Source organism: Chrysemys picta, chromosome 6, assembly GCF_011386835.1.
Source record: "Chrysemys picta bellii isolate R12L10 chromosome 6, ASM1138683v2, whole genome shotgun sequence".
In the NCBI taxonomy this organism is placed as follows: domain Eukaryota; kingdom Metazoa; phylum Chordata; order Testudines; family Emydidae; genus Chrysemys; species Chrysemys picta.
The window spans coordinates 50,175,719-50,188,462 of record NC_088796.1 but is presented as its reverse complement, the minus strand read 5'-3'; the positions used below and the strand labels follow the sequence as shown (position 1 = coordinate 50,188,462).

The window sequence follows — 12,744 nt, the reverse complement described above, 5'->3', positions numbered from 1 at the left end:
TAGTTATCTTCTCCTTAAGAGGAAGCTGCAGCTAGCTCCCAGCAGGGCAGGGAGACAAATCAAAGTGTCGGATACCTGGCTGTAGCAAAGTAGCAAATTCTGAGGGAAAAATGCTGTGCCATATTGGACAAATATCAGTTTCCATATCTGCAGAATTTGCAGAGTTCATAGGGCTTTGACCAGAATGTAACAAGCCACACCTATGGTATTGGTTTAGGCTACCTGCCAATCCTGACAGGCACCACTGCATCAGTTTATGATGTTTTGTTGTTTAAATTCTCATCTTTTGTTTTGTTCTAAACACAAATATTTTTAAAATGGAGGAAGTGATAGCCTAGTTGTGACGCCCCTGAAATTTGTTCACGACCCCATTTCGGTTTGCCATGTATGCAGTGAGAATCACTGGTTTAATCAAGCTACAGTGGTTCTCACAATTTGCTCAGCAGATCATTGATTAACCAGTAGACCTAAAGAATAAATGGGAGGAGCTGGTCAAGTTTTTAGGTTGACTAGCTAATAACCATGCAGGTCCTTCAAAGGTTCTAAAGTAGTGTTACTTATTGAAAGAAATGTGACTCCATTTCTTTATAAATTTTATTTAATACACTTAAACCAAAAATAAAATCAAGAAAATATCAAAGTTGTTAATAATAAACTAAATATAAAGCAACGCAGCTATCAAGGTCAAATCAACAAATTAATCAACATCAAAATGGAATTAAATCATAAAATGAGTTAAGTCATCAAAGTAGTTCTAGAAATAATCATTCTTTAAGTTTTAAAGGGGATTCTAAGAAAATTATTATCCATTTGGTTATAAACCCAAACTAAAGAATTTTACCAACTTCAGTCTAATCTGTGAGTGGCGGATTAAAAGCTTAATACTGAAACCAGATTAGGTAAAGTCTAAACCACAACTTCAGAGCCAGTTAAGCTTCCTTCTTAGAATTCTATTCTGTTGTGATGGTTAACCTTTTCCTTCAGCTTGAACAGAGGTGATATTATTGTGACTGTAATAACCAGGGTTGTGCGGCACCTAACTACCACCTGCCCTTAGCGTGAGGAAGTCTTGTCTGTGCCTGCAACGGATCAGCTTCTGAACTCAACCAGCCACGGCAACACAAACACTCCCCCCTATGTCTAAAACAGGCCTTGTTCTCTCTTTACAATTTAGCAATAGGTACGCTACAACCCTCAAGCCCTTAGATCATCGCCCTGGAGCGTAAAGCCCCTATTCCACTGGACACCAATAGTATTCACAGATCTGCTGCTTCCAATGAAGCAGTACACACAAGCTTACCAGTTGAGCAGAGCAGAGATCTGTTGTGTAAAACATAGCACTTAGATAAATTTTCACTTGTTTTCACTATAAACTTAAACAAAGGATAGAGATTCAATTGATAGCAAGTAGAAATATTGGAAACAAATTGTTACATACAAAATAAAATCATAACAACATTCTGGAGCCTAGCCTTAATTAAAAGATATTCTCAAGTATTGCTTACCAGCCAGGCAGGTTGCAATCCCTTTTTCAGAAGACAAGACATGCGGTCAGCTTATTTCCAAGGTGAAGGATACAGAGTGTACTTCTGTACTCCAAGATATACCTCCACAATCCATTGTCTTCATTCATAAATAAGGCTAAGGTTTTGTCAGGGATATTTTTAGTAAAAGTTACAGACAGGTCACTGGCAATAAACAAAAATTTATAGAAGCCCCTTACTAAAAATATCCCTGACAAAATGGGGAGGTGAGTTCAGCTCAGCACCCTCTGCTACTGGGGCTCTGGGGGTCCCTGCCTGCTGCAATGAGTGGGAGCTCCAGGGATTGCCCCCCTGCACAACAGCTCCAGGGGGTTCCCCAGCCCCTGCAGCGAGTGGGCGCTCCAGGGTCCCCCCTCTCCCTGCAGGGGCTGGGCTGCTGCAGGTTCCCCCAGCTGCCCACCACACCAGGGTGGGGGCTGAGAGCTGCGGGGGGGCCAGCTGGGATCTCCAGCCCCAGGGCAGAAAATGTCACGGAGGTCAATAGAAGTCATGGATTCTGTGACATAATCGTGGCCTTGCTCATAAATGACTGCCTAGGAAGGCAAGATGTGGACAAATTGGGGAAAGTCCAGAGGACAGCAACAAAAGTGATTAAAGTTCTAGAAAATATGACCTATGAGGAAAGATTGAAAAATTGGGTTTATTTAGTCTAGAGAAGACTGAGCCTGGACAGAACAGTTAAGTACATAAAAGGTATAATATGGAGGAGGGTGAAATTGTTCTCGTTAACCTTTGAGGATAGGACAAGAAGCAATGGGCTTAAATTGCAGCAAGGGTGGTTTAGGCTGGACATTAGAAAACACTTCCTGTCAGTATAGTTAAGCACTGGAACAAATTGTCTAGGGAGGTTATGGAATCTGGCATTGGAAGTTTTTAAGAACAGGTTAGACAAACACCTGTCAGGAATGGTCTAGTTATTACGTAGTCCTGCCTCAAGTGGAGGGGACTGGGACCTATTGAATCCCTTTCAGTCCTACACTATAATTCTATAAACAGAATCCTCTCCTGCTGTTGCTCTCTCCCTGCAAATTTCTTATCTTGTAGACTTCTGTAGTCTTTCAACAGGTGTCAGGCTCAGTATGCAAATAGACCTCTGATGTGAGACATACAATGCTCAATACACACACGACAGAAGGCTTATCTACACTTACATTTTATAACGCTCTAATTTGCTGGCTCAGGGGGTGTGAAAAATCACCCCCCTGAGCACAGCAAGTCTGAGTGCTTTAAAGCGCTAGTGTAGACAGGCTCCCAACACTCAGAGCTAATCCCCTCATGGAGGTGGATTACCAGGAGCACCACTGGGAGAGCTCTCTCACGACCACACTTGCACTTCAAAGCGCTGCCAAGGGAGCATTCCCACGGCAGCACTTTGAAGTTTCCAGTGTAGACATACCCAGAGAGAGAAGCATTTGCAATCTCCTGCTTGAAAGGACCTTGTTTAAGAGGTCACCTCTTGGTTACCTGCCTTCACTCCAAGGCTTGGAGGACCTATTTAAGGAATTACATATCTATACTGAAAATTATCTCACACATGTAACCATACTTCCAAATCCTAAGATTAAAAATGTAAATGGGTTGGGTTATCTCCCAGCTAATAAAAACAAAAGACAAAAAATAGACAAAAGAAAAAGATACAGCTCTTCAGCTCTCACGGTCTTCTGGATTCTCAAAGGAGCTAGAACTTCAGACAAGGATGCAGCTGATGTTGTTTTGACACAGTGCTTTTTGCTGGCAGGCTTCCTTCAGGCACAGGGATGGACTGGCAATTTTAAAATCAAAGTTTTCTAAAATATGCTGTTGTTCAAAAACAGGAAATAATTCAGGGAATTCCTATGGCTTGTGTTATTTAGGAGGTCAGATTAGATCACAGTGGCCCCTTCTGGTTTTATGATTATAAAAAGTCTGGAGTGGCTTGTTTGTCAATGTAACTTCCTCTCCTTAAAGTGGTCAGTCTTATGAAGACAGACATTCCAGAATTACTTCAGATTGGCTGCTGACCTGAAAGGCAAGGCTTCTCAGCCTTATCCTTGATTCTCAGAGTTTGCAAACTTCACAACACCTCCCTCCAAGTTCTTAAAAAAAAAAAAAAAAAAAAAATTAGGCATGAGGCTTACTATGGAGCATTAGATTTGGTCCAGTGAGGTTCAAATAATATTTTATTTCTATCTAAAGATGACTGAGAGGTCTCACTTAAACTACTAATTTTTAAAATATTTGGGATTTTACATACCACAGAGACTAAAAATTCACAATCCTCCAAAAATATAAAAAATCCAAACATAAAACAACTTTTGAGGATGCAGACAGTCCTGTGTGGGTTAAAGGTCTTATGGTGGTATTAGGTCACCCATTTATGTAAAGTCCAATACAAATATCCTATAAAAATAACTGATGAGAAAAATTCCTAGCAACAGAACCATTCATTCACCCAATGAATGTAACAGGGTTCACGACCCACCCCTCTTCCTGGGGGCCACTTGACCTCACCAATAAGGCTCAGAGGCTTCAGGGTTGTGCAGCACCCATGTCTTTATTTACTTAAGGTTGTCCCACCACCATTGTCCATCTATATCAGGGGTGGGCAAACTACAGCCCCTGGGCCGGATCCAGCCCCTCCGGGCTTTGGATCTGGCCTGCAAGATTGCCCCCCGTGGCGCCGCAGGCCCTGCGCCGCTCTCAGCACTGGCCAGCCCAATGTTCCTGCAGCCCCTGGGCCCTTGCCTCCAGGCACCGCCACATGCAGCTCCCATTGGCCGGGAACAGGGAACCACAGCCAATGGGAGCTTCAGGGGAGGTACCTGGAGGCACAGCAAGGGCAGCACGTGAGGAGCCCTCCACCCCCCCCACTCCTAGGGGCCACAGCGCTTCTTGGAGCAGCACAGGGCCGGGGACAGGGCAGGCATGCAGGGAGCCTGCCCTGGTCCCGGTACATGCCGCTGCCACCCCAGAGCCCAAATCTCTCCTGCACCCCACCCCCCAACTCCCTGCCCTTAAGCCCCCTGCCTGCACCATGCACCCCTCCTGCACCCCAACCCCCCTGCCCTGAGCCCCCTCCCACAGTCCACACCCCTCCTGCTCCCCAATCCTCTGCCCTCAGCCCCTTCCTACACACACAGCCCCTCCCACATTCCCTTCCACACCCCTACCCTAGCCCTGCATACAATTTCCCCACTCAGATGTGGCCCTCAGCCCAAAAAGTTTGCCCATCCCGATCTATATACAAGCTTTACAGACAGAGTCAGCCTTCAGCTAGGAGACCTCCAGCTCCCTCCCTGACTGACTTCTCCCTTGCTGCCTCCTGCCATCTGGCGCCCTCCCAGCCTTTATAGCCCTTAGCTTGTCAGGCCAGCAGGTGTTGCCAATCCTCAGGCAGGCATCAGGTCTTTCCATCAGCCCCAATCTACTTCCCTTGATTGGAGCTGACCAGACAGAGGCTAATTAGGTGCTTTTTCACCAGCACCCTGCTACACACTCACCCAGCAACAAAACTAAAAAACACTGAATATATGACTAATGTCCTCGCTTGTCTTGCATACAAGACCCTTTTGCCCAGTTTCAATATTCTTGTATAGGTCAAACAGTTTATCTCCTGAAGTTTTTAACTTGATAAAGGGAAGTTACTTTAAAGCCTCTCAACATTAAACATTTAAAATACAAGTTGTTTAATTTTATATACGATCTGTTCTCAGGCTATTTCTCTCAGAAAACCACAGCAGCCAAACAGTCAAGGATGTTTCCTAGATAACAACTTTCATGTATTATTTGATTATATTTTGGAAATATTAAATATTCTGTTAATTTGGCAACAGAAGAAAATAGGAAGACTTATTGTATTTGGTGGGAAGATTGTATTTTGGGTTGGGTTTTTTTTTTTGGTTTTTTAATTAGGCTGTGATAATGGAAAATAAAAGTTTTAATACATAACACCTTTGGCAACAGTGGATAATTTTCTGCAATGAGCTTTGAACAGGAAAACTCTAAATGCATGCATATTTCTTGTATTTATTTTAAACTAGAAAGTGAATCAGTTTTTTGTTTGGTTTTCATTAAAGATTCTCTTTTGTGATGCTGTTAGACTTGAAGCTGAGTAACACTACAGTGGCTTCTAAAAAGACTTATTATCCAGTATTCACATATCCAGGTGTCTAATATAAATATTTATGTAATAAGTAATTCAAAATGGCAAATATATTCATGTGTTTGGTGAGTCTTTTCTCCCAGTCTTATTTTTGCATTAATTAAGAAGCATCCATTCATACTTGCTTATTCTAGCAAGTCTCTTGCGTATGATTAACTACCTTCTTTAATTGAGCACTTGTTGACTAGCTATACAGGTCAGCAGGTTCCGAAGCCCTTGTGTGTTGTAAATGCCACATTTGCTAAGCTTCAAGTTTCAGTACACAATAAGGCTCTTCTTTCCTTTGCAGGGGAAAGAAAAAGCTTAATAACTTGCATCACTATCTTTACAGATACTTTAGAGGTTTTTTATCATATTAACATTTTAAAATGAATATTTTCTTTTCTTTCTAGGGTTTTATACCACACAGCATCATAATATCTGAGCATTTTACAGATTTTAAAAAGAAATTCATAGCATCTGTTTTTCTCTCTTGCTATTCCGTGTGGAGAGAAACTTATTTAATTTCTGTGCTTATTGTGGGGGAAAAACTAGGTCATAAAAGTGTGGTTTGCCTTTTGTTTTTGAGGTGGAGAGTTTTTTTTTTTGTTGTTGTTCTGATGTATCCCAGCAGTGAGATCCACAGTTACGGGACAGCTGCAGAGAAAGCTCTGTTTCCTATGTTCATTAGTCACACTTTTGTGGTTGACAATTCTATTGTTCCAGTAGAACTTCTGTCAAAGAACATCATCCAGAAGTTGATATGGTCACCAAAGTAGGTTGGGCCATTTACAAAGAGGGCTCCAGAACTCAGGACTGAAGTCTCAGACTTTACACTACACCTCTATCTCGATATAACGCTGTCCCAGGGAGCCAAAAAATCTTACCGCGTTATAGGTGAAACCGCGTTATATCGAACTTGCTTTGATCCGCCAGAGTGCGCAGCCCCGCCCCGCCCCCCCCCCCCCGGAGCGCTGCTTTACCGCGTTATATCCAAATTAGTGTTATATCGGGTTGCGTTAATATCGAGGTAGCGGTGTACTTAATGGAGAACCAGTATAAAAAGCAGAGTTCTTGTATCCTCTATCGATTGTGCTGCTAAGCAGGTGAACTCGTATAGCTTGAACTCCTTGGAACCTTTCTAAGGCTGATAATTTGATCCTTAGGTATATTGCACTGTAGCAATCAAACCCATAGATCATAAATGTGTGGTTCACAATAGCCAGTCTGATAAGGGATTTTGCCCTTCTTAGATAGGCATAGATGGAAGAGTGCCTTTTTCATAAGCATAGCTATTTGTGTATCCATTATCAGTGAGGAATGGAAATTTGTTGTCCTGTGTAATACAGGAGATCTGACTGGATGATATAATGGTCCCTTCTGCCTTTAATCTATGGAGAAACTCTGAGGCTGCAGATGTATGCAACAATCTGAAGATAAGCAAATTTGATGGAGGGTGGAGTTATGGTGGCACTGTTACTTTTTTTGCACCAGAATTACCTTTGTCTTACATAGAGTTAGTTTCAGACAGATGCTGATGAAACCTGGCACTTGGATAGCTGAAAAATATTGTTTACCTCATTTTATTTCTGGCATCTGAATTCATGTGGATGTAACTTCCCCTTGTGGCTTCAAGTAGATGTAGTAGGATGAATGAGATGATGAGGTGGAAGAACAATTTCCCCCTTTAGTTGGTTTCAGAGTAGCAGCCATGTTAGTCTGTATCCTCAAAAAGAACAGGAGTACTTGTGGCACCTTAGAGACTAACAAATTTATTAGAGCATAAGCTTTCGTGGGCTACAACCCACTTCTTTGGATGCATATAGAGTGAAACATATATTGAGGAGATATATATACACACATACAGAGAGCATGAACAGGTGGGAGTTGTCTTACCAGGCCAATTAAGTTGGTGACACTAAATGCCCGAGATCCAGTATTGTAAGAATGGATCTGTACCCCAGTCCGTACACAAGAGTAGCTCATCTATCAGCATGACACGTGCTGCTGTGGTCTTGTCTCAGCCACAAACTAGATTGGGGGAGGGGGTTACAATATTAACAGTAGACAGATGGAGTTATTTATTACTGTTTAAAAGCTGTATTTTCTTTTGTAGGCATGTCTGTTTAAATAGTTGAGATTTCTCCAGTATTCGTTGGTGGTAGGTTTTAGATGAGTACTGGTATCCTTACACATACTTTAGAAAAAAAGGCTGAAACCTTGCAGTATATTTTTTAAACAAAGACTTTTAACATGAGAAAGAATCACAGAACTATAGGACTGGAAGGGACCTTGATAGAAATGTAGTTATATATTCATGTTATCCCAAAACAACCTGCCAGTTCTTATTCTGATGAATTAACATATTGGTTTGACATTCTCCTGGAAAAAATGATGAAGGCAAAGGTTAGTATGAGTCAGAGATGCAATCGCAAATCATGTAAATATAAAAGGCTTTTAAATTTCCTTTTCAAAAGGTACTTGCTGAGATGGTAGGGGAGGATTTAGAAGACTGTTCTTTGAAGAAGTAGTGGGGGAACTTGAATGAGTAAGTGTACCAATATTTCTGTTTTGGCAGAATGAGCAGCTTTCTAGCCAATAGATAATTGGTCGAATCTTTAGGTGCAAGATAGGGCCCTCCCCAATTCATGGTCCATTTTTGTAAATTTCACAGTAACAGCATTTTTAAAATCTTGAACGTCATGGTTTCAGATATTTAAATCTTAAATTTCACCGTTTTGTAACAAAACATGCATATATATTTAAAAACAACAAAATATAAACATGTAAAGCCCTTCATACTCAGTGTTTTGCGAACTGGGGGTCCCAAACCAAAAGGGGGTTGCAAGGCTATTGGGAGGAGTGGTCACGGTATTGCCACCCTTCTTCACCGCCTTCAGAGCTAAGTGGCTGGAGAGCAGCGGCTGCTGGCCAGGTGCCCAGCTCTGAAGGCAGCATAGAAGTAAGGGTGGCAATACCGTGACCCCCTACAATAGCCTTGCACCCTCGTTTTGGGTTTAGACCCCCAGCTTGAGAAATGCTGTATGCTTTTACCCTATAGTATAGGGTACTTTTATAATAGAGTGTAGAGAACCAGATTTCATGGTTTGTGATAAGTTTCTCCTGGCTGTGAATTTGGTAGAGCCCTAGTGATAGAACAGTGGTTCTCAAACTTTTGTACTGGTGACCACTTTCACATAGCAAGCCTCTGAGTGCAACCCCCCTTATAAATTAAAAACACTTTTTAATATATTTAACACCATTATAAATGCTCGCTACAAAGCCGGTTTTGGGGTAGAGGCTAACAGCTTGTGACCCCCCCCCCCCATGTAATAACCTCACGACCCCCTGAGAGGTCTCAACCCCCAGTTTGAGAACCCCTGTGGTAGAGGATTCCAGCTGTGGACAACATATGTAGTGAAAGTCGTGCAGTTTTGCTGTGCAGGGGTGGGTGGGTGGGCGAGCTATGCACTGTCTTTTGTCCCTACTGAAGCAAAAGCAATAGGACCTAGTGCAGATTTCCACCTCAGTCACTCAGTTTAGTTACTGCAACTTGATGGGAGGATTTTTTAGTGCCAACTCACACAGTTATCACAAACGTTGTGGTATTGATAGTTTACTAAAAGTTCCAGCTTTTGCAGACAAATGTTTACATGAGAATCCAAGCTTTCATGTATTTTTTAAAGTTATTTTCAAACCCTTATTAGTGCAGAAAACAGTTTGAAAATGTGACCCAACTACACCTTATAGTCTCAAAAATCAGAAGACAAATAAAGAGAATTTTTTAAAGTCTCATAATTTTTGAATGTTTGGGATTGGCAATAGGAAGGCAAACTCAAGAATAAGTCTCTCAGATACTTGTACTTTGTTTTACATTGTCAGCAGAAGTAAGGGAAGTGAGGTAGGTGTGACTGGTTCTCCCCCCCCCCCCCCCCGCCCCCCCCCCGTGCCACCTGGAACTGGGTTATCATTGAGTCCTCTGTCTCACCAGCCCGGACTCCCTTTCACACTGTTCTGCTGTGACAAGCTGCAAAGCCCTCCAAGTTTGCCCTCACCCAAACAGCCACAGGCAGGGCCACACCCAGCTCTGTTCATGAACACTGGGCTAGCCACTGCATGAACCAACAATAGAGAGGCTCCAGCCGAAATACTTCCAGCTCCCCAGACTAGGACCCCAGGGCCATACCATCCTGCCCTGGTCAAAAACCTGACCAGTATGAATTTATTACCTAATCTACCACTTCTACAAAGGTAAGTGGATATGTACCAACCATTAGAATAATAATAATAAATGGAGATATCCTATCTCCTAGAACTGGAAGAGACCCCGAAAGGCCATAGAGTCCAGCCCCCTGCCTTCACTCGCAGGACCAAGTACTGATTTTGCCCCAGATCCCTAAGTGGCCCCCTCAAGGATTGAACTCACAACCCTGCATTTAGCAGGCCAATGCTCAAACTACTGAGCTATCCCTCCACCCTTGTTCCTGATCTGAGATTTTTTTTCCCCAAGCACTTCACCCAAACCAAACTGTTTTAGTTAAATATACATAAAACAGATTTATTAACTACAGAAAGATAGATGTCAAGTGATAGCAAACAATGTAAATTACCATAAGAAATAAAATAAAAACACAATCTAAGCCTAATATACATGATAGGATTTGAATCAAGCAGTATCTCACCCTGTTAAGTAGTACAAGCAGTTTGCTGACATTTCATACAAAGGCAGGGCTTTCTTCTTTTCTGCCTGGGACCAGTACTCCCCCTCTTCACGCCCTCCCCCCAGTTCAGTCTTTTTTCCTGTAATATTTTCAGCTGTTGTGTTGTAGGGAGAGTGAGGTCTCTTCATGTGTCACTTCCCCCTTTTATATCTTCTTCCAACTTGCTGGAACGCTCTTGCTGTGATCTGGGTCAAACAGTCTCCATTGTGTAGTGCTATCTCTGAGAGGTTTCTATTGTACTCAGTTCCTGGGGTAATCCTTGTGAGTATGTATTTCCTCAGTAGGCCATCAACATTGTTTGGCCTTTTTATTGTTGTACCTGAAAGGCTGCTTGTGGGTGTTCCCAACCTCACAACATGTTTCAGTAGCATATACATAGCAAAACTTTATAACTTCATATACGATAGCACATACAGCTTAATAGGATATTAATGTTCAACAGATTAAGACTTTTAGAATGATACCTTCCCAGGGCATACTTTATACAAAACAAAATCATAATGATATCATCATGGTGAATATTGGGTGCAGCGTGTTTCTTTGGGGCACAGAGTGTCACACTAGGTATTATCACCATTTAAAAATGAGACTGGGGTGAAAAATTAATTACTTGCCCAAGATCATCCTTTAAACTGGAAGGAGCCAGAAATAGAACTAACATTTCCTGACTACCAGTCCCATAATCACTATACATAGAAGACACTGTATACATAGTGTCAGAATTTGTCACAGTAACTGTATAGGGAACCATAAATGTTGCCATTCTAAAACTCTGATCTCTTGGTTCTTTTTGGACATTACACTGGGGATGTTTGGTGCAGATACTGAGGACAAGAATGTGGGGAAATGGCAAAGAAAAGTAGCATTTGAAATGAGAAAGCTACTGGATACTTTTTAATATATACAAGTTTCACTAAAAATAATTCTCAATCAAAATCTACATTAAAAATCTCCATGACAAAAATAATCTTCCATTTTGCCTAGTTGTGGTGTTGTAGAAAGAAACTAAAATTTTAATCCTTTGTTTTTGTTTTTCAGGCAGCAATGGAGAAGCCAGTTCACCAGCGATTGTTTGTGACAAGAATTTTGCATGAGTTTGAAAGTGACACATTTTTTCCAGAAATTGATTTGGAGAAATACAAACATCTCCCAGAGTAAGTATCAAGATATGTTGTTAATCTGGTATGAGAGGCTACAGTACACCTTCAAAGTTGATTCTGAAGTCTTTCATTTTTTCTGCTATTTGAATTATTTTTTAATTTCATTTAGGGCCATGTTCTGTTCTCATTTACTGCTATGTACATTTTCAAGAATTTTTTTTATTTGAATAGTATGGCCCAGAAAGAATATGCCATGTCTAAGGGAAAAGTAATTTAATTCAAAAGAATTAATTAATGGAGTCCTTGTCCAGTGTAGTAAAACAAATTAAGGCTCCAATCCTATAGCCAAAAATGTAAGCCTGATGAGACTGCTCACCTGTGTAAAGTTACACAGATGTGTAAATCTTAGCAGAATTAGGACCTTAATTTGTTTCACACCATTTGACAGAAAAACACCCTACAGTTGTCTCTAAGGGCTTGTCTTCAGTTCCACGTTAGCTCGAGCTATAACTCAAGTTTTGCTCCTAACAACTCCTGTCCACAGGCACGAATCTCTTGTTCAAGTTAAGTGGTTCTTTAAGATTGATCTATCTGGACTGTTTGGAGGAGCGGGGAAGTGGTTGAAGCTCAAGTACTGCTGATGCTGGAGCTAGCAATGCAGTTGGGATGCAGCATCTTGAATTTATCAGCTGCTAAATCTAATCATTCTGCTACTAATCAAATCACTTGCTAAAAAATTGATATGTAATCACCATTCCCATGTTATGGATGGTGTTTTGGTTTTCAGACTTTTCCAGTTTGTTAAAAGTGTTACAGATGATAGTCTATTAAATTATGGGGTTTTGTTTTTCTCCCCTCCCCAGATATCCAGGAGTCCCTGCTGATGTCCAAGAAGAGAATGGCATCCGGTACAAATATGAAGTGTATGAAAAAACTGTTTAGACATAGTTAATGTGAGGTTTATTGCACTAATGCATACTGTCAACATACATTAAAGTTTCATTATTTATACATTTTGTATGGTTACCAGAGAAACCACAATTCTTTGAGTCTAGGCAGCTGATCAAAAGCACATTCAAGTTAATGGAAAGACTCCCATTGACCTCAGGGGGCTTTGATCTGGCCCAAAGGATAGGGAAATAACTGTGGTATCTCCTACCTTGTGTGATGACTAAAAGTAAATTTTAACTTTTTTAATGGCAGCCACAGTGGTATATTACACACTAAACAAATATACTTTATCTGTTTAAAAACCTTCT

At 41.3% G+C, this 12,744-nt stretch overlaps 1 protein-coding gene across 3 annotated transcripts in view; it reads left to right on the top strand.

Annotated features, from left to right (window-relative positions):
• The window catches only part of DHFR (dihydrofolate reductase), a 36,144-nt gene extending 23,648 nt beyond the window's left edge, over positions 1-12,496 (top strand). For 2 of the 3 annotated variants that reach the window (XM_042855883.2, XM_005288184.4), the window contains 2 exons: positions 11,424-11,539; positions 12,349-12,496. In XM_042855883.2, the coding sequence (XP_042711817.2) occupies positions 11,424-11,539; positions 12,349-12,427 (195 nt within the window). In that variant the 3' untranslated portion in view covers positions 12,428-12,496. Of the gene's footprint in view, positions 1-8,141; positions 8,213-11,423; positions 11,540-12,348 lie in introns of all 3 variants that reach the window. The other variant, XR_010588806.1, reaches the window with a different exon arrangement.
• Positions 12,497-12,744: the final 248 nt, after the last annotated feature.